Raw genomic sequence first — 22,876 nt, 5'->3', positions numbered from 1 at the left:
TTTCTTGGCACTATGGAAGCAGTTGGGGCTATTTCATGTCATTCTTCTAATTTTGAAAGTGAATATCATATCTCTAAGTGATAACATGAGTTATGCACATACACAGAAGAAAGATTAGGTCCCTAAGCATATAATGTTCTTAACTGTAGAATCAGTTTACTAAGTTGCAGAGAATGTTGGAAGGGAGGAAATTTCCCATTCACCAATATTTCCCATTCACCAATATTTGATTTTATAGATGCTTTACTTACCTCAAGGGAATATGCTTTTCCAATTCCATCTCCTGCTCCTGTGACCACTAGGGGGAAAAATAAATTTATAACCTTCTTTTGTTCGTCCTTTCATTATTCAATCTTTTTGTTTCAGAATTTCCTAAACACTAATGGCCAGTGCTCAAAGAGCTGGGCTAAAAGTGCAAACTTTAGTCTCTTTTTAGTTTTTCTCCAAGGAACCTGCTTCCACTAATCAGTGATTAAACACATTGTACAGAAAGTATGGCTTATAATTCCCCTTAAAGTGCAAGCAGAACAATAATTTGTACCAATGGTGTTTCATTCTAGATATTTCATTTAGTTGAAAAAGTCACAATGCCAATAAGTATAATTATCACCTTATTTAGCTCTTTTCAATGTCAAGGTATTTTAATAACATTGACTGATTAATCCTTATAGCAACCCTATTAGGTAGTTAGATCAGTATTATCCCCATTATAGATGGAGAAACTGAGTCAGGATACCAAACCAAACCAATAGACTCAATTTTTTTCTGCAAAAGAATTTGAGCAAAATGTTCTAATCTCTCAGAGATTTTTCAGTGGCACAATGGGGCAGTTAGGCGCACAACCTGATTGAAAGTAATGGGAGGTGGATCTCTTGAAAATTCCAGCCTTATCCCATGTTTAAGTACCTGTCATGAATACCACCAGCCCGGAGGAGTCTTCAGGTGACCTATAAAAATGCCACAGAGTTTCCTCCTCACAACTAGTAGCAAAACCAAAAGGTGCAATGAATGAATCTGGTCCTGCCCCTCTCAACTTCTCCCCACCCTAGACACAACCGGAGCTGAGTAGCATGCCAGGCCCTTTGCCTCTTCCCCACTCTACATGGCTCAGACCAGCCTACAGGTATGTTTACACTGCAATAAAACACCCTGCAGCTGGCCTGGGTTAGCTGACTCGGACTCAGGCTGTGGGCTGTAAAATTGCACTGCAGCAGTTTGGACACTGGCACATCCCGCCTTGCAGGGTCTCAGAGCCCAGACTCCAGTTTCAGCCTGAATGACTACAGCACAATTTTATAGCCCCGCAGCCTAAGCCTTAGTTAGCTGACCCAGGCCAGCTGTGGATTATTCATTGCAGTAAGACATACCCTGCCTAGGTGGCCTGTAAATCACAGTAGCAGGTGTAGTTCCCCCAGTCTCCAGCTAGTGCAGAGGATGCAGGGAGTGAATCCAGGCCTGCCAATCCCCACTATTCCCCACGGTCTTGGACCACCCCTCTTGCACTATCACGTTCTGCTCACGGACCGCACCATTGAGTACTATGACCCTTTCCATTCATTCTCCTGTTCCTCATCCTCATCTCCCGGTCCCCTTGCATCCCTCTCTTTTTGCCTCCATCTTCCCTTTAGTGTCTCCTCCATGCTCCTTTGCTCTGGCAAATCCTTCCCCACCACTCCAGTCCCATCTAATCCACTTCTACCCCACCAAACCTTAAAATACAATATCTTAATTTTTTAGAGAACAACTTTAAAGATGCTACGATCCCCAAGCAGGACATACATAGACCACAACCAAATCAAATTTGCCATCATGTACGTGCAACCCTTCTCCCTCCACTCTCCTACCCATTCTCTTCAATTTTGTCTTCACACTTCTCATCATCTCTTCATTTGGCTTGAAATATCCTTGGTGCAGGGACCCAGCAACTAGAATGCGTTGGGTGCCATATAAACAATCTGACCATAGGGAACAAAGTGAACAATTCCCAGGTGGCCCCAAGAAGTTTTCATAATAAATGGAATGAAATGACTATGAGCATTAAAGGATTTTGTTTTGTGAGAGTCTCTGGAAAATATGGATTTGGGTAGCCTGAATTATAAGAGAGAGTTTTTAATGCCAAGATTAGCTGTTAATACACACATCACTCCCCTATGTCATATGGAGCCAGGAGCCCTTCAACAAAACAAGCAGTGATTGGTTAGGTTTCCCAGCAGACCAATAATTAAAAAGCCATAGTCTTCTGGGCAGAGCAGCAGACTTGACAGGTCTAGATCTGCCAATTTTAATTCTAGTGCCTTAGAATATCCTGCTTCATGTGATGCAATGAACTGTTTAAATAAACCTACCAATCTTCATTGAGCCCATTGACTTAAATGGGGTCAGGATTTCAACCAGAGAACTTCCACTTAATGAAATCCACTCCCCACGCAGAGAGTCAGCACTAGACTTGTGCCCCACTGAAGTCCCACTTAATTCTTCATTATAGGGTTTACAGGTTATTCAGTAGTGACTGGGCATTGTGCTGGCCTTCTGAAAAGGGGTGGATGCCACCCATCAATAACAAAATGTAACATGTACAGTGAGATGTGATCTACTCCCATTGAAGTAAATGAGACCAGGCTCTTGAGACTGCAATCTGGAGGGGAAGGTGTTTACACCAAAGTTGGTATTTGATGCTAATGATGGCATCTTGTTATTAAGTAACCTCATCTGTGACACTTGTAATACAGGAATTCAGAAACTGCAATAAATCCTCAATCCTGCTTAATGCTAGCAGTTTAACAACCCTAAAAAAAAAATCTCTGCATTAAATATCAAGAAAATGTTTTATTTTTAAACACCAATATTCTTCTTTTGAGGACATGTGGTACCTTTAAAATGGAGCAGCCAAGTTTTGAGTCTACTGTAAATGTGGATGTCAATGATATTATTATTGACAGGTAGCCACTTCAGGCAAATTACATGGGAACCAAGTTATCATGAACATAGGAAACTACCTTCAGAGGATGGGGACAGATGTTCATGGTAAATTAGTTGCTTCATAAATGCTATATCAGGAAACTAAGGATATAGGCAATATTATAAAACTAAAGCACTTCCAGCAGAGAAAAGGTGATAGAACTGGGATGTGTGCAGTATAGGGAAGGATGAGGAGGGAGTTAAATTCCATATATATGTATTTAAAAAAAGAACATATGGTGTTTGATACCATTCTGATTATTTTCTTGTATTCCCAAGTACACTGAAATGTCTGGTTCATAAAAACTAAAATCAGTGGAACCCCCCGCCCCCCCAGCAAAAGTTACAAGCTTAGTTCTTAAGAGGGTTAGGGGGAGAACCACTCATGATTAATAACACAGAAATTCATCACTCAATTATAGCAATAAAAATGTGAAGAAAATTCCATTACCTGCCCATTCTCCCATTGACTGAAAGAAAGATTGAGGCAAAGCATTCCATATACGTGGGAAAAAATACTTCAAAAATCTAATGCATTTCACCAGAGTAAACAGACAAATTAGACCCCCAAAAAGAGCGAGAAGTTGCTGTTGGAACTCTTCCATTGTGAACAGATCCAGTGAGCTTGGATGAAATACCAACACTATCTTCCCCTTAACTGCCTCCTAGCTCACTTCTACTCTCTGAGCATTGGCAGAGAAGTGTACAGTCTAATCAAATCCACTGGGTCATGTGATTTTTTTTTTTCCCCACTGAGTGCCAAGGGTTTAGATTAAAGTAATTTCCCTATACTACACTCAGATTGGTAAATTACTGGAAAAAATAAAACCAAACTAGGATTTCTAATACCTGTTTTAGACAAGGTTCCTTTTTTGGGAAAACATCCAGGAACAAAAAAGAATTTTCATAGAGACTAAAGATGGGCCTAACCCAAAACCCTGGATGAGAACACCTTCAAATTTGGGGGACATTCACATCCAGATCTTTTGCTGCTGGACAAACTAAAATTCCTTCCCGACCCCAAATATGGCAATCAGCTGAACCCTGAGCATGTGGGCAAGATTCACCAGCCAGATACCCAGGAAAGAATTCTCTTTAGTAACTCAGATCCCACCCCATCTAACATCCCATCACAGGCCATTGGGCCTGTTTACCATGAATAGTCAATGATCAATTAATTGCAAAATCATGTTATCCCATCATACCATCTCCTCCATAAACTTATCGAGTTTAATCTTGAAGCCAGATAGGTCTTTTGCCCCCACTGCTTCCCTTGGAAGACTATTCCAGAACTTCACTCCTCTGATGGTTAGAAGCCTTCGTCTAATTTCAAGTCTAAACTTCCCGATGGCCAGTTTATATCCATTTGTTCTTGTGTCCACATTGGTACTGAGCTTAAATAATTCCTCTCCCTCCCCGGTATTTATCCCTCTGATATATTCATAGAGAGCAATCATCTCTCCTCTCAACCTTCTTTTGGATAGGCTAAACAAGACAAGCTCCTTGAGTCTCCTTTCATAAGACAGGTTTTCCATTCCTCGGATCATCCTAGTAGCCTTCTCTGTACCTGTTCCAGTTTGAATTCATCCTTCTTAAACATGCTGTCTTTCTTGCTGACAGATCTGGAACATGAGCCTCAGGACTCTTAGGGTCTAGTTCCAGCTCTGCCAATGACTGACAGTGACCTTGGGGATTTCCCTTTTCTGGGACTCAGTTTACAACAACTGTTTACAGGTTGTACTGTCAGAAAGTGTCTCCTGATATTCAGCATCAGTTTTCCTTTTCTTGCTCTCATCCAATTACTGCTAATACTATGACAATCAATTCTTATCCATCCTTGATCTTTACAACCTATAAATATTTGTCCAATTATAATGTCCTTCCTTACCCAGTCACTGCTTATCCAAGCTCTATGTACAGAATCTTTCCCTACAGTTACCTAAACATGTGGCCTGATTTTCAGACGTGCTAAGCATACAGCTGCTTAACACTTTGGAAAAATCAGGCCATTTGTTTAGGTACCTAAATATGGACTTAGAAGCCTAAAATTGGGCACCTATTTTTTAAAATCTTGGCCTGTCCGCAAAAAGAGAAAGATTAGAGCAGTGAGTTCTAAGAGTTTACAAAACACCTTAACGCTTGGTTAAAACAACCTATGAGTTTGTATAAAACTAAGAGTAGGGTTATCTACTAGTGTATGGCAAGAGACATTAGAATTAGTTTTGATATAGTAAATGGATACTTTGGGGTGAGATATGTAAAGTTACCAATATCTGTCAAAATAATTCTGAATTTAATTAGCATTTCAATAATTCAATATTTGTTTACATTTCTAACTTAAGAATTACATTTGATTGAACAGTCCCTGACATTCCTGTAGCTTTCACTGATCTAAAACTTGACTGGCAAATGGATAAGCACTAGAATTAGGGATAAAAATTTTCTATATAGAAAGAAAATAGTAGATTATTGTTTGCCACTGTGTGATTAGATTTGGGATTTGATTTCTTCTTGATAAGTTTTGACATCCTACATTATTGTCTTAATTTCTTAATGATCTTTTACATCTACTTTGATTAATAAAACATACATATGTATAAGAATGATCAAGGTTTGTACTTTAGCTAAGCAACCCAAAATTCAAAGCCTTTATCAGAAGCCTGGTATGCACAATTGGCTAATTAAAATTACTTCAGCTATGATTATGTGTTTTTTTACTGTAATGCATTTGACCTAGGGTTCACTTGTGACTTAGAAGTATCTTCCCTCTGCACCCAATAATAAAAATACAAAAATAGTAACAATAATTTCATTTATGTATTTACAAGCATACAGCAAACAATATTGCAGAATTAAGCCACATACCAAGTTGAACATAGCTGTTTTCCTTGAGGGTCTCTTTCTAAGTGTGCCTCATTTCAGTAGTTACAATTGCTAAACATCAAGCAGTGCTGTAATCCCACTTCTGTGCTAACCCTCTGATTATCGGTGAAAGCCATCCTGCCACCTACTTAAAGTTGAATTGTCAGGTAGTTTAGGCCCCAAAATTCTGGTGGTAGTGGTGGGGCAAAGGAAGTTTTACTAGACACCGGGAACAGAAAAATGTTCAAGAATTTTTTAAAATATAAAAGAAAACATTTTTAAAAATTAAAGTATTTCCCTGAATTGGCAGAATTGTACGAGATCATAATAGCCAGAAAGTAAAAGTGAAAGTGATGAACATGCTTTCAAGTAGTAGTATACCAAGTCACACTCTGAGACTTTTGGGGTATGTCTACACTGCAACTGAAAACCTGTGGCTGCCCTGGGTCAACTGACTCGAGCTCACAGGGCTCAGGCTAAGGGGCTATTTAATTGTGAAGCAGACATTCAGGCTTGGGCTGCAGCCCGAGCTCTAGGACCCTCTTCACTCACAGGGCCTAGAGCACAGGCTCCAGCCTGAGCCCGAAGGTCTACACTGCAGTTAAACAGTTCCTTCGCCCGAGCCCAGGTCAGCTGTCATGGGCCAGCCACAGGCTTTTACTTTTAACCTCCGTGCACTGTAGGAGTGTCCATGTGGGACATTACTGTGCAATCAACTTGGAAACTGTGGATCCACACCCTGGTTTACTGCACAGTAACCTACCAGGTCAACAAGCCCTAAGGGAAATTAGTTTAACCAGAAAACAAACAAACAATCTAGTCATAGCTGCTTTCTGGATTGGGATATGAAAGGTAGAATTACAATATGGGCTTGGTCATGGTATGTAGCCTCAACTGCAGACAGTGGAAGTGCAGGGCTGCATCACCCAGCAGGAGTGATGAACGATATTGTATCTCTAGCAGGCAAAATACCTTGCACAGCTAGAAAGAGACCAACTGTACCACGTTTGGGGAAGGTGCAGTGTCTCTGCTCTCCTCATTTTCGAGACGCTTGCCCTAACGACAGTACAGGTCCTGGGAATGCAAGGATGTGTTTGATCTTGAGTGGGGAGAAGCTCTTTGCTCTCCAGTCTAGATGTAGGGCTGGCAGAAAAGGGTTATACAGTACCTGTGAGAATTTGAGGTAATTTTCAGTTTCATGCTAAAAACTATTCATCAGCAGGTTAAATACCCTGCAAAAAAGATTTCAACAATCAAGCAGCATGGCTTATATTTTAAATTAAGTTAGCAAATACACTGACTAGAGATGGACCAGAGTCCAAATGCTGAATCTAACACCCCCAACCTGTGGGGTTTAAAATCCAAACCTGGCTCTGGTTTTTGCAAATGGCCTCCGTTTTTCTAGGCTGAAACATAACCATGGAAACAAATGCCTCCCAAACTTCAGGGGATGTTTTAAATCTACATTCATAATACATGGTTCTCTAATACTAACAAAATACCAGGGTGTTGTTTGAACATTATAATGATAAAACGGCATTTCAATACCTGTTGTGCTTTTCTTTAACAGCTCACAGAATGGAGATGGAAAGATCACATACTGGTTTCTGGATTAGGGCTTGTCTGCACAGGGAAATTTGCTGGGATAGCTATGCCAATATAATAATACCAGTATAGTGAAACTTATTGACTTAGCTGTGTAGACAAGCTCTTAGGCTGTTCTTTGAACTATTCAAAATGCAGTGGTTTCACTTTACAAAGCTTCACACAAACACTATTTTTGGTTTGATCTACAGACCTTAGAAAGGAAATGGATAAATGGGGGCATGAAGCATACGATACACTCCCGTTTATTTGACTGGCCTGGGGTACATCCAAAACTTTCAGATAACTGGGCATTCAGATTAACAGAAATGCTATTCTGAGCTGCAGTTTCACAGATACAGAAATACAGGGAACACAGGCAGTAATGCTGATATTTCTAGGGGTAGAAATGCTGCAGCTGTGCCACTATAGTGCCATAGTGTGGATGCTTCCTATATCAACAGAAGGGATTTTTTTCCATCTATGTAGTTATCCACCCCTCTGAGAGGCAGTAGGTAGATGGATGGAAGAATCCTTCTGTTGACCTAGCCACGTCCACATAGGGGAGTAGGTTGACCTAACTACGGTGCTGAAGGCATGACAATTTTCACAGCCCTGGGCAATGTTGCTAGGCTGACCAAGTTTTAGGTGTAGGCCAGGCCTAGGACCTTGAGAATGTGTACTTGCTGCTTGAGATCCTAACACACACACATATTTTTTTTTACATTGTCCTGCCAAGCTGTGCAAACAAGATTAGATCTCACTAGTTGCAATAACCACTAAGAACCGCTATACAGATATAAAGCTGTTGAGTAGTGCTAGCGGGTGTTAAGAGGCTAATTGAGAACTTATCAGTGGGTGATTCACTAAGATAGAGCTACATGGGGGGCCACACTGTGGATTCGGATAAACTAGGATTTTTTGAAAAACGGTATTTGGATAACTGGAATTATAGTGTATAAAAGAGCAAGTTGTATAGAGAAGGTAGAGCGGGGCTTCTGTTCTCCCTATCTCACAACAAGAGAACAAGGGGACAGTGAATGAAACTAAAAAGATGGGAAATTCAAACCAATAAAAGGAAATACTTTTTTCACACAACACCTGATTTAAGCTGTGGAACTTCTTGCCGCAGGAAGTCATTGTGGCCAAGAACTTATGATTCAAAAAGAGAGTGGATAATTACATGGCTATCAAGAATATCCAGAGTTATAATTAATGACAAACAAACATTTAGGAACTTTATGCTTCAGTGCTTAAGCCAACCTCTATCTATTAGAGATCAGGGTGAGACCGGCAGATATCCCACATTTGCAGACTGTGGGATTCTGACAACTTCCTCTGAAACATTTGGTACTGGCCACTGTCAGAGAGGATACTGGACTGCAGCTGACTCAGAATGCCACTTCCTATGGTCCACATGGGTTTGCACTCCCCAAGTTTTGCTGAGTTTGAACCTCAAATCTCAAACTGAAACTCAGTCAATCAATACTATCCAGATCTACCTGGTTCCATGTCAAAATCTTGTGAAACTTCAACACTTCTCATGATTTCAACAGAAAATCATAACTTGGCTCGTGCATATCTGAAATTGAGAACCCTAATAATCACTGTACACCCCATGGCACCATCTGAGGATTTCAAATGCTTTGTAAAAATTGATGAACTTAACTATATGATGTAGGTAAATATATATTTTCTGCCTTTTCAGATAAGAAAAGACAGACAGCAGTTATATTATTGTCCAACATCTATGACAGAAGCAAGAACAGACCTCAGCTCACCCAATTTCAAGTTTGTACTTCAACTACTGGACTATCCTCCCCTCCTTAGTGAATCTTTGGGAACACAGTCTGAGTTTAGAATACAGAACAAAACCAGATATTCTAGATGATTTCAACTATTATTATGTACATGGTACACCGTGGAACATCAACAATTCTGCATCAATGAAACATTATTGCTTAAAGTCAGTCTTCAGTGTGCCATTGATTTTTTTCTGCTCCAGTCAGTGCACAGTAATTGCATTTGCTCTGTATTGTTCCAAGCTACGCGCTGACAAACAATGTGCAGAGGGGAACCTTTGATATCTAAGTATGCATACCTGAACAGAAATGAATTTCCCTTTCTGGTCTCTCTCAGATTTTTCCATGCAGTACTGGCTAATCAGCCAAGGTATTTCTCTTTAAACAATAAATATTTCTCTCGCTTCCCTTCTCTTCCTTTCATTTGATCCAGCAGAAAGTCAGAATAATCCACTTATGACAAAACAATCATGATTGTGGCAACAGACTGTGATACCACAGAGGATGATAGCTTCTTTGAATGAATGAAGCAGAGAATTGGTAGGATAAGAGAGAACTCCTTTTTCAAAACATACTGGACTGTACCCTGAGTTCCTTATTCAGTTTTCAATCACTCCTTATACAGGAACACCCAGGATTCAAGTATCAGAGGGGTAGCTGTGCTAGTCAGTATCCACAAAAACAATGAGGAGTCCGGTGGCACCTTAAAGACTAACAGATTTATTTGGGCATAAGCTTTTCTGGGTAAAAAACCCTACTTCTTCAGATGCATGGAGTGAAAATTGCAGATACAGGCATAAATACAGTATATTGGCATATGAAGAGAAAGGAGTTACTTTACAAGTGGGGAACCAGTGCTGACAAGGCCAATTCAGTCAGGTTGGTCCACTCCCAATAATTGATGAGGACGTATCAATACCAAGAGAGGAAAAATTGCTTTTGTAGTGTGCCAGGATCCAGTTGTGCAGTCATTTATACTAGTGCAAAGTGGGTGTAAAACCATTTTGATTTGGTAGCATTGTATACCCTCTTTGTAGGTGTAAATAAGTCCACAAGGTACATGTAGCAGGGTGGTCACACCGCTCCAGGCCTGAAAGGGTTAAAAGCCAGCCCTTGGAGAGGGCTGGGGCTGAGAGCCAACCAGGAAAGGCTATGAGGCAGCTAATCAGGGCCAGGCTGGGCCCTATAAAAGGGCTGTAGGGCCAGAAGGCAGTCAGTCTTTCTCCAGCCTTGGAGAGAGATGGATCTGGCTGCCTGAAAGAGGAAAAGGGTACCCTGGACAGTGTAGTGCTGGGGAAGGGCAGGAGGAGCTGGGGGAGCTCTGGCCTGGCAAATCCCCAGGCAAAGGCCTTGCTGTCAGGGCCCTGTAGGGCTGGTATAAAAAGGACTGTGATCTAGGAGGCAGGCAGTCTTACTTCAGCCTTGGGGTGGGAAGGACCGGGCTGCCTGGAAGCACAGGGTACCTTCAACAGAGCAGTGCTGGGGAAAGGGCAGGCTGAGCTGGGAAGCTCAGGCCTGGTGACCTCCTAGGCTGAGGCCTGACAGGAAGGCCTGAGGTACAGGGGCTGCAGGAAAAGAGAGCAGGTCCAGCCCCCTAGCCAATGATGAGTGGCCATTGCACACTGCAGTTTGCCCCTGCGTAAAGGGGCTAGATGAAGACTGGCAGTGGGTCACTGAGGCGAGGTGGGCTCAGGGGAGTGGGGTTCTCTGGGTGAGGGGCAGCACCCCAAGATAAGGGGCACTGTGGTCTGAGAGGGAGTGAGGCCTATATGTGGTGGAGATAAAGGGACTGCAGAGAATAGGTAACAGAGGGCGAGCCACCGGCCCATAGATAGTGCTCCAGTCCTGAGAGAGCTAATTCCTGGACGACCAGCAAGAGGTGCCACGCTGGTGATCTGCTACAGTACTGGACAGAAATGAATCAAGCCCCCATTGTCTTTGTGGGAGTTTTGCCTCACAAGGATTGATGAAAACTGAGCAAGAAATTTAAGATTTGGCTGAGTACAAATATTGTCAATAGCAAGAATAAAGACGGTCACAACTAGCCAATTACTTTGGATAGATGTTCCCATATTATAAGTGAAGCTTGGTTATAAAACAAAAATAAGTTGTGACGCTGTGTGTAAGAACACTTCTGAGCCTATAAGATGTCTGTGCACAATGGTTACTGAGGTAGATTTTTCTCATTTCAGATACATTCCTGCTGCAGGTGCTTGATTAACTTTGTGGCAGTGCTGTTTAGTGGGCTTGCATCTTCACTGCCTTTCACATTATTCATTTTTGCTAGCTCTTTGAATCAAGACACGTTTTCTTCATCTGTAGGCTGCTTAGGTTTCTTGTGGTCTCGTAATGTTAAAAATGAATATCTCAGTCCTCCTGCCATGCTAAAGAAGAGAGAGCAGACACAGGATCAGGGATACTTGCTGACAAAAATCATATATACATATAACAACTTTCCTTCCAAAAGATTTCAAAGTGCTTTACAGACAGAGAGCCAGATTCTCAGCTGGTGTAAATTTATATAGTGTAGAGCTACACTGATTTACATGAGCAGAGAATCTGGCCCTGACTATATGGGGGAAATCAATAAATAACCACTCTATAGCACCCATATGGGGTGGGATGCAGGTAACACAACAGATTTTAAGAACTGGAAATGAAGAATGATTACTCCTACTGAAAGTACACCATCCTGGCACACAGATTCAGTAACAAGTTACAGGAATGAGCACATCTCATTGAATCAACATTCCCATTTCCTGCAATACTTGGAGTTTCCTTAGATGGCTTCTCCCCAAACTGACAAGACCCACCTCTGCTCATAAAAACTAATGAGCTACAGCTCCCAGTAGTAAAATGGTAGGCATATCTACATAAGTACAATCTTAACATGACAAAATAAATATACAGAAACAAACATAAATAGACATAAAAATTAGAACTGAACCAAATGAATTTTACATCCTGAGGCAACATCTAGCACTTGCCCAGTCACAGGTTTCACAATTACCTCAGCCAAATTGGCCAGCTGAAACAAAAACACACTAGTCCTCATTAAGGAATAGTTTCTCAGTTTCACCCAATGAAGATCATTCAGATTTCACTTACCAAATATTTAGCCCTATAAAGTTTAATATAGAGAATATGTAGTCTCCACCAACCAACATTCCAATATAAGCGATGGATATATTCTGAAAAGAAATTAAAAGCCATGCATTTACTAAACAATTTTAGCCTCTGAGATCTTAAATGTCATCAAGTCAATTTGCTTTTGAACACGTTTAGCTGTTCTCACTTCAAAAACTATTACTAAAATCAGTTTCACAGTGTGGCAAGTTTACTGATAATGTAAAAACAATAATATATAATAAACATTCATCATTTTCCCAAATATGGGACAATTCACTACAAGCTGATTCGGGTAGAATGTTTTTGAAGGACCGGAAATTCCAAGGACTATTTCTTTAATACTTTGCTATGTCCCTTTTTTGCAGGGTACATTTTCAGCTGAGCCCAACCTCTCTTTTTCAGGTGAAAATCTCAGCATCTGTGTCTATAGCTTCTTGATTTATGTCTGCAATTGTGTAGAAGTGCAGGTATTCATATTTGCACTGGCTATTCAACTGTAGGCACAAATTGTCCCTCTCTCCCCCCAAAAATGGATGCTACTTTTTGCGATATAAGGAGGGTTCCTCTTCACAGCAAAATGGTGTATTCTTAACTCAGGTTAAAATAGCAGTGAAGATGCAGCAGCAACTCAGCCTTTAATTTGGGCTAGAAGCTCAAGTTCAATGCTAGCCTCCCCTTTAGGCTCTAACTCGCACTGCTAACCTGAGTTAAAAGCTAAATCGCCATGTTTTCACTGCCATTTTAAGTCAAGTTCGCTAACATGGATTAGGTAGGCTAAGCACACATTCTTTCTCGCAGTGAAGACATACTCTAGGATTCATTTCACCTCCAATTTCCTGAAAATAGGTCTCATGTCCTCCAAAAAAGGGTGGGTGGGGAGGGGGGAGGAATGTTGGAAAATAAAATAAAAATGATTTATTGTTGTTCTACAAGGTTCAGTGTTTTGCTCTGCAGAATTAAAAGGCAGTCAGACCATTTGGCTGTAGGTCAATATGAACACATCTTTTAATAAAAACAAATTTAAGTTTCAAAAAATGAATTTTTTCCTGGAGACAGAAGGAAAGGTATTATGCACTGTGCTCATTTTGCCAACACTTTTGTTTCACAAGTTTTGGCATCTAGTACGGTCAATGACCTTGTTTCTCTTCGGAGTTAGAGTCACTAAGTGCCTTTCAAAATTCAAAAAACCTTTCAGAAATTAGTTATGCTATTTTTATTTAGTCATTGTCTTCTTTCGTGTGGCTTAAAACAGAAATGTTAGCTATCCAAGTCTCAACTGGCGATCCAATTAATTGCTTCACGTGACATAGAATGGATGGCAGAGATAGGATCAGATCATTTGGGACATTAATTGATGATGTGTTCCCTAATTTGAAGTCCGTTTCCACAGTCACAAATAGGATTGCATCTAAGTCCCCATCTATGGGGAAGGTAGGAGCATCTGCCTTGTGATGTGTGGATGTCATTCAAAGTGGACCATATTTCCTAGGGGAGTGAAAAACCACTGGGTCCTTGATGAAGTGTTTGTTCAGGACTTTGGCATCCTTCCACCTTGCTCACCAGTGATTTTCCAGGGAAAATCCAAGTCTTCGGAGCTCTTGCAGTGCAAGCCAAAAAGATTTAGTAGATTTGAGTCAGAATTTCGGTATGTTATTTGCATCTTCATGTATTGGAAGATCCTTGTTCCCTTGAATATGATGGAATGCATAAAGGATTCTTATGTCACTGCAAATTTGGGGTGGGTATATGTGAATCAGTACAGAAAGCCATGGCTGTGGCATTGATTTTACTGTGCCTGTAATGATTTGCATTTATTTAGTTATTTTCTGATTTGTAAGGTGCCCTACCCAGATGTCTCAGGGCACATGTACAAAATTTAAAACAATGCATGGATCATATCTGAGAGATAGGGTTTCCACTTCAATGCTTGCCAGAATTAGAAAAGAAAACATTCAGAAGACAGCGACTTCAATCTTCCTCTGACAAATTTAAACATGTTGGAGCCATCCAACTGGGGCTTCTCTAAGCTTTTGCAGCCAGTCTGACCAAGGCCATTCTAAAGGAGATGCTTAGGGTGTTCTCTCCTTTGTTGAGACTGAGAACCATTTTAACAGGCTTTTTTTTTTTTTTTTTTTTTTTACCAGTACTCTTCTTTCATTTGACAACTCTTGTGTTCTCCTCCATGAATTGGCTGGTAAGAGGTGCTTGTGAAGTCAGTGACCTTCTCACATGGACACTCAGGCCTTATCTACATGAGGGAGTTGCATTTTTGTTATTTTAAATTAGTTTAGTTAAACAATGCTTTGTTTGTATTATCCTAAGTCAATTAGGAATCAGTTTAAGATAAACCAAAATAAGTCACTCAAACTGAAATAAATGTGTTCACACAGGAGCTTGCATCAGATTAACTAAATCAGTTTAAAATCAGGTCTTTAGTTATACTGGTGCAGCTTTATCAAGCAGCCAAGGCCTGAGTCATGTTCATTTCTACAATACATCTGAGCTTCACTTAGTTCTGGGAGAAATTATACTCATTCTCCTAATGTGGATCTCCTGTACTGACAAAATGTAGCACTGCCACCAAGACATGGATTAGCCATTTGTTGAGTTTCCAGCTCATACAGACACTCACAACATCAGCAAGACACTTGGTGACTGAATACTCTTCACCATCTGAATATTCTTCACTATTCCAATGTTCTCACTCTTTTTTCCTGCTACCACTTACCTTGAATGCACCAACCACTGATGTCGTAAGTGCAGAATTGTAATGGCTGCACAGGACCGCAGAATACGTTAAGAGAAACCTAAGGCAAAGAAACAAATCTTAGTAAATTCATTCCACATTAAACAATTCAGCATTACACAATGGTATTCCAGTTAATCAAAAGTAAAAGGTTTATGACTTTTAAAGTAAAAAAACATATGACTGACACTGGGTTACCTTAAATACAATACAGAATAGCCCCACTTCAGTGTGACCCAGGATAGTGAGGTTTACATTAGCACTTCTAGTGCTAAATTGTGCTATAGCTTCTTTTATAGAGATTGTGTTTCTAGCTCTGTCCATAGGTTTGTGGACTACCCCTAAACTGACCTAGGCCCCTAAATGATCCTTCAAGGCATTGACAGCTTCTAAGAGACGCTAAGCATCCTTATCTCTTATTAACATTAATGGGGGTCTAGGATGCTCCTGAGCACTTTGAAGTGCTCAGGACCTTGCATGATCAAAGCCCTACTGAAATCCTCAAACTTATCAGTTCCTTAAAAGTGCATTTAACATTCTGAAAAAACAGCTCTAAAAGAAGACATAGTTGGGTTATGGTTTAGTTTCTTTTAATGACTCCCATACCAAATTTTTTCAGATTACAAGTCTAAAATTGATTTTTATAAATGTTAGCTGTACAAGCCCCACCCAAGATACGCATCAGGCTGTATCTTCTCTGCCTCTTACATCACCACCCGTAGTACCAATTTCGTTACGTGTGCTTACTTGACGCTGGTTGGTGATGAGGTAAGACACAATAGAATCCAGCTCACTTTCCTATATTTTTATTTGCTCTCCTAACTGTAGCAAAGGCTCATGTTTTATTCACATTCAGAATTTTTATAGCACCCAGATTGTGCTAGGTGCTTTAAAGAATAAACAAACATGGTTCCTGCCCTAAAGAGTATACAATCTATAAAACTCAGTGAAATAAACTCATATAATTTGGAGAGAGGTGACATTTTAGATTCATGTTTCTGACCACCACAGTTAAAATAAAAGATAAATATAAAAATGCCAGCAAGTGTTCTGATAATAGTCCATGTTCTTAGAAATCTCCTGAGCTTTACCATCTTACATTTCAATGAAGTACTTTCTCCTAGAAATTCCCAGAGAACTATCTTGAGGATTTACTGTTTTCTGCCTAACTAACTACAATTTCTGAGAGATGAAATAAAATTGCTGCCAAAACCTCTTCATTTATCATGGCCCTTCTTACCCCAAGAAGCAGGAGAGAAGAAACTGAAAGAGAAATAAAAAGTTTGTCCAATGCTTGAAATCTGTGACCTATTAAAAAGAAAGAAATATGCAATTAAATACGGTATAATTAAATATATACTTTCATGGAAACATTGTTAAAAATGAAAATGTTCAAAATAACAAAAACAATGGATTACAAATCACGCTAGTATTATGGAGGGTTTATATTCACATGGGAGATAGTTTTATACATTTAGCCGGCTAACAGCCCAACTGATTTGTAACGTATTCTTTAATTTTGTCTGTTATAGCAATCTTTACAGAGCAGTCACATTAGACTGCATGTTGCAAACACTATGCAACAAATGAATAATTCTTTATACAGAATCTTGGTTTGAACTCTCATTCACGGATGCTCTTGCCTAATAGTGCATATCATTAATATGCAACAAACTAGAATTTACACTAAACTAGTGAAAGGATAAAGAATTAAACCTTCTCCAGAAAAGACACCTATTCTATATCAATGTATTGCATATTTACAGCTTTTAGGGCCTAATTCTGCACCTACTGAAAGCAAAGGGATCACTGCTACAGGTATTACTGGATACAGGATCAGACCCTAATCCTTCTTTTCAGTGAGATTTTACAAACTAGTGTGTCTTTTAGAAGGTTTTCAAGCATGAGATTAGATATAAACAGCTCTGGATCTAGTCCCCTCTCTGCCACAGGCTTCTGATGTGACCCAAGGCAAGTCACTTAACCTGCCTGGGCCTCAATTTCTGCCTGTACAGCTGGACATGATAATTCTTAATCTTACAGGGGTGTTTTGTGACTAAAATATGTAAATATTTGTAAAGCACTAGAGGAGATCCTTGGATAGAAGGGACTATAGCCCCAATCGTGCAAATCATCCTTATTCATGTAATTAGACCCATTCTACTCAACCCACATAAGGACTATTGACAATTCAATGGGACTACTCATATGAGGAAGTGTTTGCTGGATTCAGCATGCAGATACAATATAATTTAGAGGGGGAGAAAATCTTAACCTTTGGAAACTTCCTCAACAATTAGAATACCCCACCCTCTTTTATGCTACCTTTTACAGATGTAAACCAGGGATTGGTTTTCATAAGTGGAGTTAAGATCCACACCTTCTTGTACAGGCATACTTACTACATGTTGCATGCAAAGCAGGAATTTACTCACATACAAGCAGGCAGGCACCTGCTAGCCTTGTTTACATGCAGTTCTCAGTTACTGGGCACAGATGGTAAACGTGCATGCAAAGAAGGACTGCAGTTTGGCCTCTCTATATTTTGAAAATCAGACCCCGCAAGTGACTTGTTTGGATTCTTAGCTGTAGCTGCTTTGGGAATTAACAATAATTTGTTTGATCTTCTGTCCTTTCAACACCCATTATGCACAGCTGTACGAAAGGGAGGGCTAGCTATACTGAACACTCATTTTTCTACCATTTTCACATATGGGTGTTGGGCAATATTTTCTTGGAAGTGCACATGTTTTTGCCTTTGAGGTGAAAAGAAGCCCTGACTCTGCTCCCTAAAAAGATGCAATTGTGTGTCGTGTGGGGAGATCAAAACTCTCGCTTATGTTAACAAGATTTGTTCCCAGTGTGCAGGGGCAGGACTACTCTGTATCTCAAAAATTTCATTCATCTAGTCAAACAAAAGGCTCATATATCACTCTGAAGGTTGTTCCTTGGGAAGAAACACAACTAAACACAAAATTCACATATCAGTCTCTACTAAATGTGTCAATAAGATTCATTTGCATTAATTTTGATGATAAACTGGAATCATGATTGTTACAGTTACTGAAGAGACTTCATTTCTGTTTTGTTAGTTCATACTCCACTAACAATTAATCAGCCAGCTGTGTTAAGGACAAATTAATAACAGACACTCCTAGATTACCTCTTCCTCACAGCAGCCTATGGGATGCTTTACTCTACCAGATCTGTATGAGTCAGCAGGAGTGGGAACAGTTTCCATTCCACACAGATTGAACACAAATATTTTGTTTGGCATGTGGTTGTTTCTTCTGATTACAGGGCACAGACTGCAAAGTGCCTATGTTGGATTACAGCAGAAAACCTTGTAATGTAGCACCAAAGCAACAAAAATTTCTGTTATATGACAACCAGGTAAAAACAGGTATTTCCCTTGATCTACAGATCATTCATCAATGTTTCTACATTACCATGGCATTTTCCATTATTTGAAGTATATTCATCATGCTGGGTCAGCTACACAAGTGTCTCTTATTCATAGTAATGGAACTTAATTCTAATAGGTACAAATATGTGTTCTCAATAGCCATGATATATTTGTGGGGCGGGGTCTTTTTAAAAACAAACTGTGCATGAAATTGCTTGTGAAAGGTGCCAGAACAACAGCCCAGGACAATGAAATCCTTGATTTATTCACAGAACAAGCATAGCACAGACTGCAGCAGAGCAGACTTCCTCATGCATTCCCATCAAAATGCCTCAACCCTGCTTACAGGGATCACATCTAAGTGTGAGAGAGCAGTTCAATCCCTATAACCACATAAGCTTAGGCTCCACTAAGTCTGCTAACCAAGGCCCTGGTAAGTTGTGTTTTTTGTGATGGGGACACAGGTTCACTGGACTGAAGCCACAAGATGATGTTTTGCACAGAGGACTGAACTAAGACATAATATATTTGTAGTGGGTGACAATGTTCCAGTTAACTGCAGAATTTTAAGAACACAGCAGTATGAATGACACAAAAAACTAAGTGTCCAACATGCAGCAAAGAACAATGTAATGAATAATAATAAATATTAGTGATAATACATAAACTCTTATATAGCACTTTCCAGCTGTAGATCGCAAAGCACTTTACAAAGGAGGTCAGTATCATTAACCAATTTTACAGATGGGGAAACTGAGGCACAGAGCAGTGACAATGTGACTTACCCAAGGTCATCCAGCAGGCCACTGGCAGAGCCAGGAATAGAATGTGGGTCTCCAGTGCTCTATCCACTGTGCAACACTGCCTCCATTGATGTGCTATAATTATCTATGAAGGGCCACTGAGCTATCATGGGTTTATAACTAAGTTATATGTAGGCCACATGTGGAAATGGGGTCTAGCTAACTCTGAATATTCTCTCTTTGATAGAAGACTAGATGGCATGGAAGTTGCTTGCTTTGGCTACTCTCAGCCACATTTTAGAGCATTTGGCAAAACTGAAAGCTCATATAAATCACATGACACAGCTGGGACCTTATTTTGGGCACACTAATTCCAGCTGCTATTCATTAGTAAGTTTTACACACTGACTGGAAGAGGACTAGTAATATGGCTAAGGACCACTAATTATAGTAAGGGTTTGCAGGATCTTTCTGGTGAAGAGAAAGCCCAAGCTATATGGAATCCAAATGCTGGCCTCCAAATAGAGGGGAAGGTGCCTTGTAAAAATCCATGAAGCAGAGAGTCAAAATGAGAGATACTGAGAGCAGTAATCTCATAATTCTAACTGTAATGGGAAAAGGTCAAAAGGAAAGACTGTTGTGCTAATTAAGGTAGCTTTATTTGTTCTTTATCATGGAGAAAAAATGAGAAAGTGAATTTACCATGTGATTACTCATCACTTAATGTCGTTGAACTTCACTACATTCCTAGCTGGCTGAAAAATTCATGGCCACAACATAGCTGGACTAACATCATGTGCAATCCGAATGAAATTAACAGGATTGACCAGGGATGTAGTTCTGTGCAGAAGGTGGCCCTAAATTTGGAGAACGGGGCTAGAGCATTTTGTTTCAAGGAACTCTAGATACAGCAAAATAACTAAAAGGGGTGAAATAATTAGGGTAGTGTACTAGTGTAAGATGTCTAACGGTGCTGCTCACCTGCTGAAGGTCTCCAGTGGAGAAGCTAAGAATCATTGTGGGTATCACCATAAAATAAGCATTATAGAAAAGGACTCCATATGTTCCCAGCTCCTGTGAAAAATGAAACACACTTTTTGGAAACCTGGACCATTTGATAACAACCAACATCCCTGTAATGTCCCTTCAGGCAATCTATTTATGAATGTGCAAAATTTCATGCAATACAATTTAACTGACAAATTTGTTATCATTAGGTTTCAAAACTAAACACTGAGCTGACCTACCATTTCAGTTAGCCTGTCTGCAGACTCAGTAAAGCAACACTGTACTAGTTCACATTCAAACATACATATCCAGAACAATATAGTTAGAAACTCAGTTAGGCCTAAATTTTTAACTGCTTTGTGTTACACAGCTGAAGAATTTAGCCTGACATAGCTGTCCATGAGAGAACTCACCACATCTACCATAGGGGAAATCTTCAGTAGGGTAGGGCTGACACAGTGGCTCCTATATCACCTCCCCAGTCCCAGTGTAGTGGGTATGACAAGGACAAAAGGGATGATCCCAGGGTGGTAATATGGAGCACTTTGAGTCACTGGCAACTGATGTAACCTAGAGCAATCCTGGGGCTGCTGTATATTTTGTTGGCGGATTTGCCTGGTACAGGGGAAGTCAAGAATCAGGGGAGTCCAAAGGTCACCTTTTAGCTACACTGTGTGATCCCTGACCGTAGCCAAATATCTGGATTTTAATTTTTGGTTTAAAATGAAAGCCTAAATTCTGCAGAAATAGATGGAGTACAATGCACAGAATAAGTTCAGTTCGACCTCTGTGTTTACTAAAGGACATATAATCAGTGTAGGGATGAAATCCTGGCCCCAGTGAAGTCAATGGTAAAACTCCCATCGACTTCAGTAAGGCCAGGATTTCACCCAAGGTGTTTAATGCTTGGTGTTTAAGGTTATATAACCTGCCAGTTTGATAGCACTTCTTGTTTTGAAGAGCAAATTGCTTCTTGAATTACAAGGGATTAGTGCATAATCTGTTCTTTTTGTGTTAGTTTATTCTTGCACCATTTTGTTTTGGTCATTTCTGCATTAGAAAAAAGCAAGAAAAACTGAAGAAAACAAGAATTATAACTCCAAAATGGCTTCTTTTTAAAAGTAACAGAGTAAAATTCAAAGATTTTGTTAGTTTGGGAAAAAAAGTATAAAATGATTGTGAGATAAAATTGCTTAATGTAGTCACAATACCACCCAGGTGGGTACAGCATGGAAAGAGGCAACCTTCCACAAAGTCCTTACTTATATGCTTCAAACATGTTCTTGTGGAACCACCCACTGGGGCAAGATGGTTCATTTTTCATGCACATTCAGTTCTGGGGCTCTCCAATGCCACCTATTATACCAGCATCACCACAACAGTTGGCACATTTAGTGATATAAAACACTTGGCTACTAAAAACTGGATTAAGATTAACATCATTCCCAGCTCATTTTATATAATCTTTTGCTTTGATAAAGATCATTAGTGGCCAAAAAGCTGTTCTCTTCTAGATACGCATGGTATCATAAACCTTTTTTTGCTTTTACTGTAGTTTCTGGATATAATTACTTTTTGAGAAAGCGAAGTTTATTTTTTCCTTCTTTAGTAAAACAAGATTATGTTACTCTCTGCCTCAAAGGCTAAATTGGGTGAAAATCAAATATGTTATTCACCCATGCGTAGGCTGAGAAATTCCTAACAGCTTCTCCCTCAGCCAATCTATATTAAGAGTATGTAAGTTAACTGGAACATGAAGGCAAATGAAATTAACTCTATTTGTTAAATTTGGTGTTACCCCGCTCGTACGCAAGAAGTTACATAACAGTAGATGACTTTCCATTATCACATGCACAAAATGACTAAGTGCAACCTGATCACCACAAAATTACCTTTGGATCCATTTTCTGTTTAGTGTATACTCCATTTGCTGCCGTGAAGATATCATTTAGCAACACAAAGGTGTAGCCTTCCAAAGTAAAAGAGAGATCTGATCTGAGAAAAAAAACAAAAACATATATATATATACACACACACACACATATACATGCGCACACAAAAGAATATAAACCTTGAAAACCCCAGCAAATTCAGGGTTTTGCCTTAAGTCTTTTTTGTATGCTGAACTATTTTACATTTCCACAAACATGTCAATATTACAAACAAGTCAGCTCTTCACAGAAATTCATACAATAAAGAACTATCAGTACTATTCCATTCTACTTTTGCCCTGTTTTTCCATCTAGCTCAGTTCTGACAACATAGAATCATAGGATCATAGAATATCAGGGTTGGAAGGGACCTCAGGAGGTCATCTAGTCCAACCCCCTGCTCAAAGCAGGACCGATCCCCAATTAAATCATCCCAGCCAGAGCTTTGTCAAGCCTGACCTTAAAAACTTCTAAGGAAGGAGATTCTACCACCTCCCTAGGTAACGCATTCCAGTGTTTCACCACCCTCCTAGTGAAAAAGTTTTTCCTAATATCCAACCTAAATCTCCCGCACTGCAACTTGAGACCATTACTCCTTGTCCTGTCATCCGCTACCACTGAGAATAGTCTAGATCCATCCTCTTTGGAACCACCTTTCAGGTAGTTGAAAGCAGCTATCAAATCTCCTCTCATTCTTCTCTTCTGTA

The 22,876-nt window shown here is 39.9% G+C and overlaps 2 protein-coding genes across 3 annotated transcripts in view; both read right to left on the bottom strand.

Moving 5' to 3' along the window:
* HSD17B3 (hydroxysteroid 17-beta dehydrogenase 3) overlaps positions 1–3,563 on the bottom strand; it is a 28,660-nt gene extending 25,097 nt beyond the window's left edge. Inside the window, exons 1-2 of the mRNA XM_073344956.1 lie at positions 3,410–3,563; positions 252–298 (exon numbers count right to left, since the gene is read on the bottom strand). Coding sequence (XP_073201057.1) covers positions 252–298; positions 3,410–3,563 — 201 coding nt within the window. The remainder of the gene's footprint in view (positions 1–251; positions 299–3,409) is intronic.
* Positions 3,564–5,756: 2,193 nt separating this feature from the next.
* The window catches only part of SLC35D2 (solute carrier family 35 member D2), a 30,859-nt gene continuing 13,739 nt past the window's right edge, over positions 5,757–22,876 (bottom strand). Inside the window, exons 7-13 of one of the 2 annotated variants that reach the window (XM_073344950.1) lie at positions 22,131–22,233; positions 20,212–20,304; positions 18,245–18,400; positions 16,322–16,389; positions 15,064–15,142; positions 12,315–12,397; positions 5,757–11,590 (exon numbers count right to left, since the gene is read on the bottom strand). In XM_073344950.1, the coding sequence (XP_073201051.1) occupies positions 11,503–11,590; positions 12,315–12,397; positions 15,064–15,142; positions 16,322–16,389; positions 18,245–18,400; positions 20,212–20,304; positions 22,131–22,233 (670 nt within the window). In that variant the 3' untranslated portion in view covers positions 5,757–11,502. The remainder of the gene's footprint in view (positions 11,591–12,314; positions 12,398–15,063; positions 15,143–16,321; positions 16,390–18,244; positions 18,401–20,211; positions 20,305–22,130; positions 22,234–22,876) is intronic. The other variant, XM_073344951.1, reaches the window with a different exon arrangement.

This window comes from Lepidochelys kempii, chromosome 5 (genome assembly GCF_965140265.1).
Source record: "Lepidochelys kempii isolate rLepKem1 chromosome 5, rLepKem1.hap2, whole genome shotgun sequence".
NCBI classification, from domain to species: Eukaryota; Metazoa; Chordata; order Testudines; family Cheloniidae; genus Lepidochelys; species Lepidochelys kempii.
The sequence above is the reverse complement of the archived record's forward strand: the minus strand, read 5'-3'. Positions and strand labels throughout refer to the sequence as shown.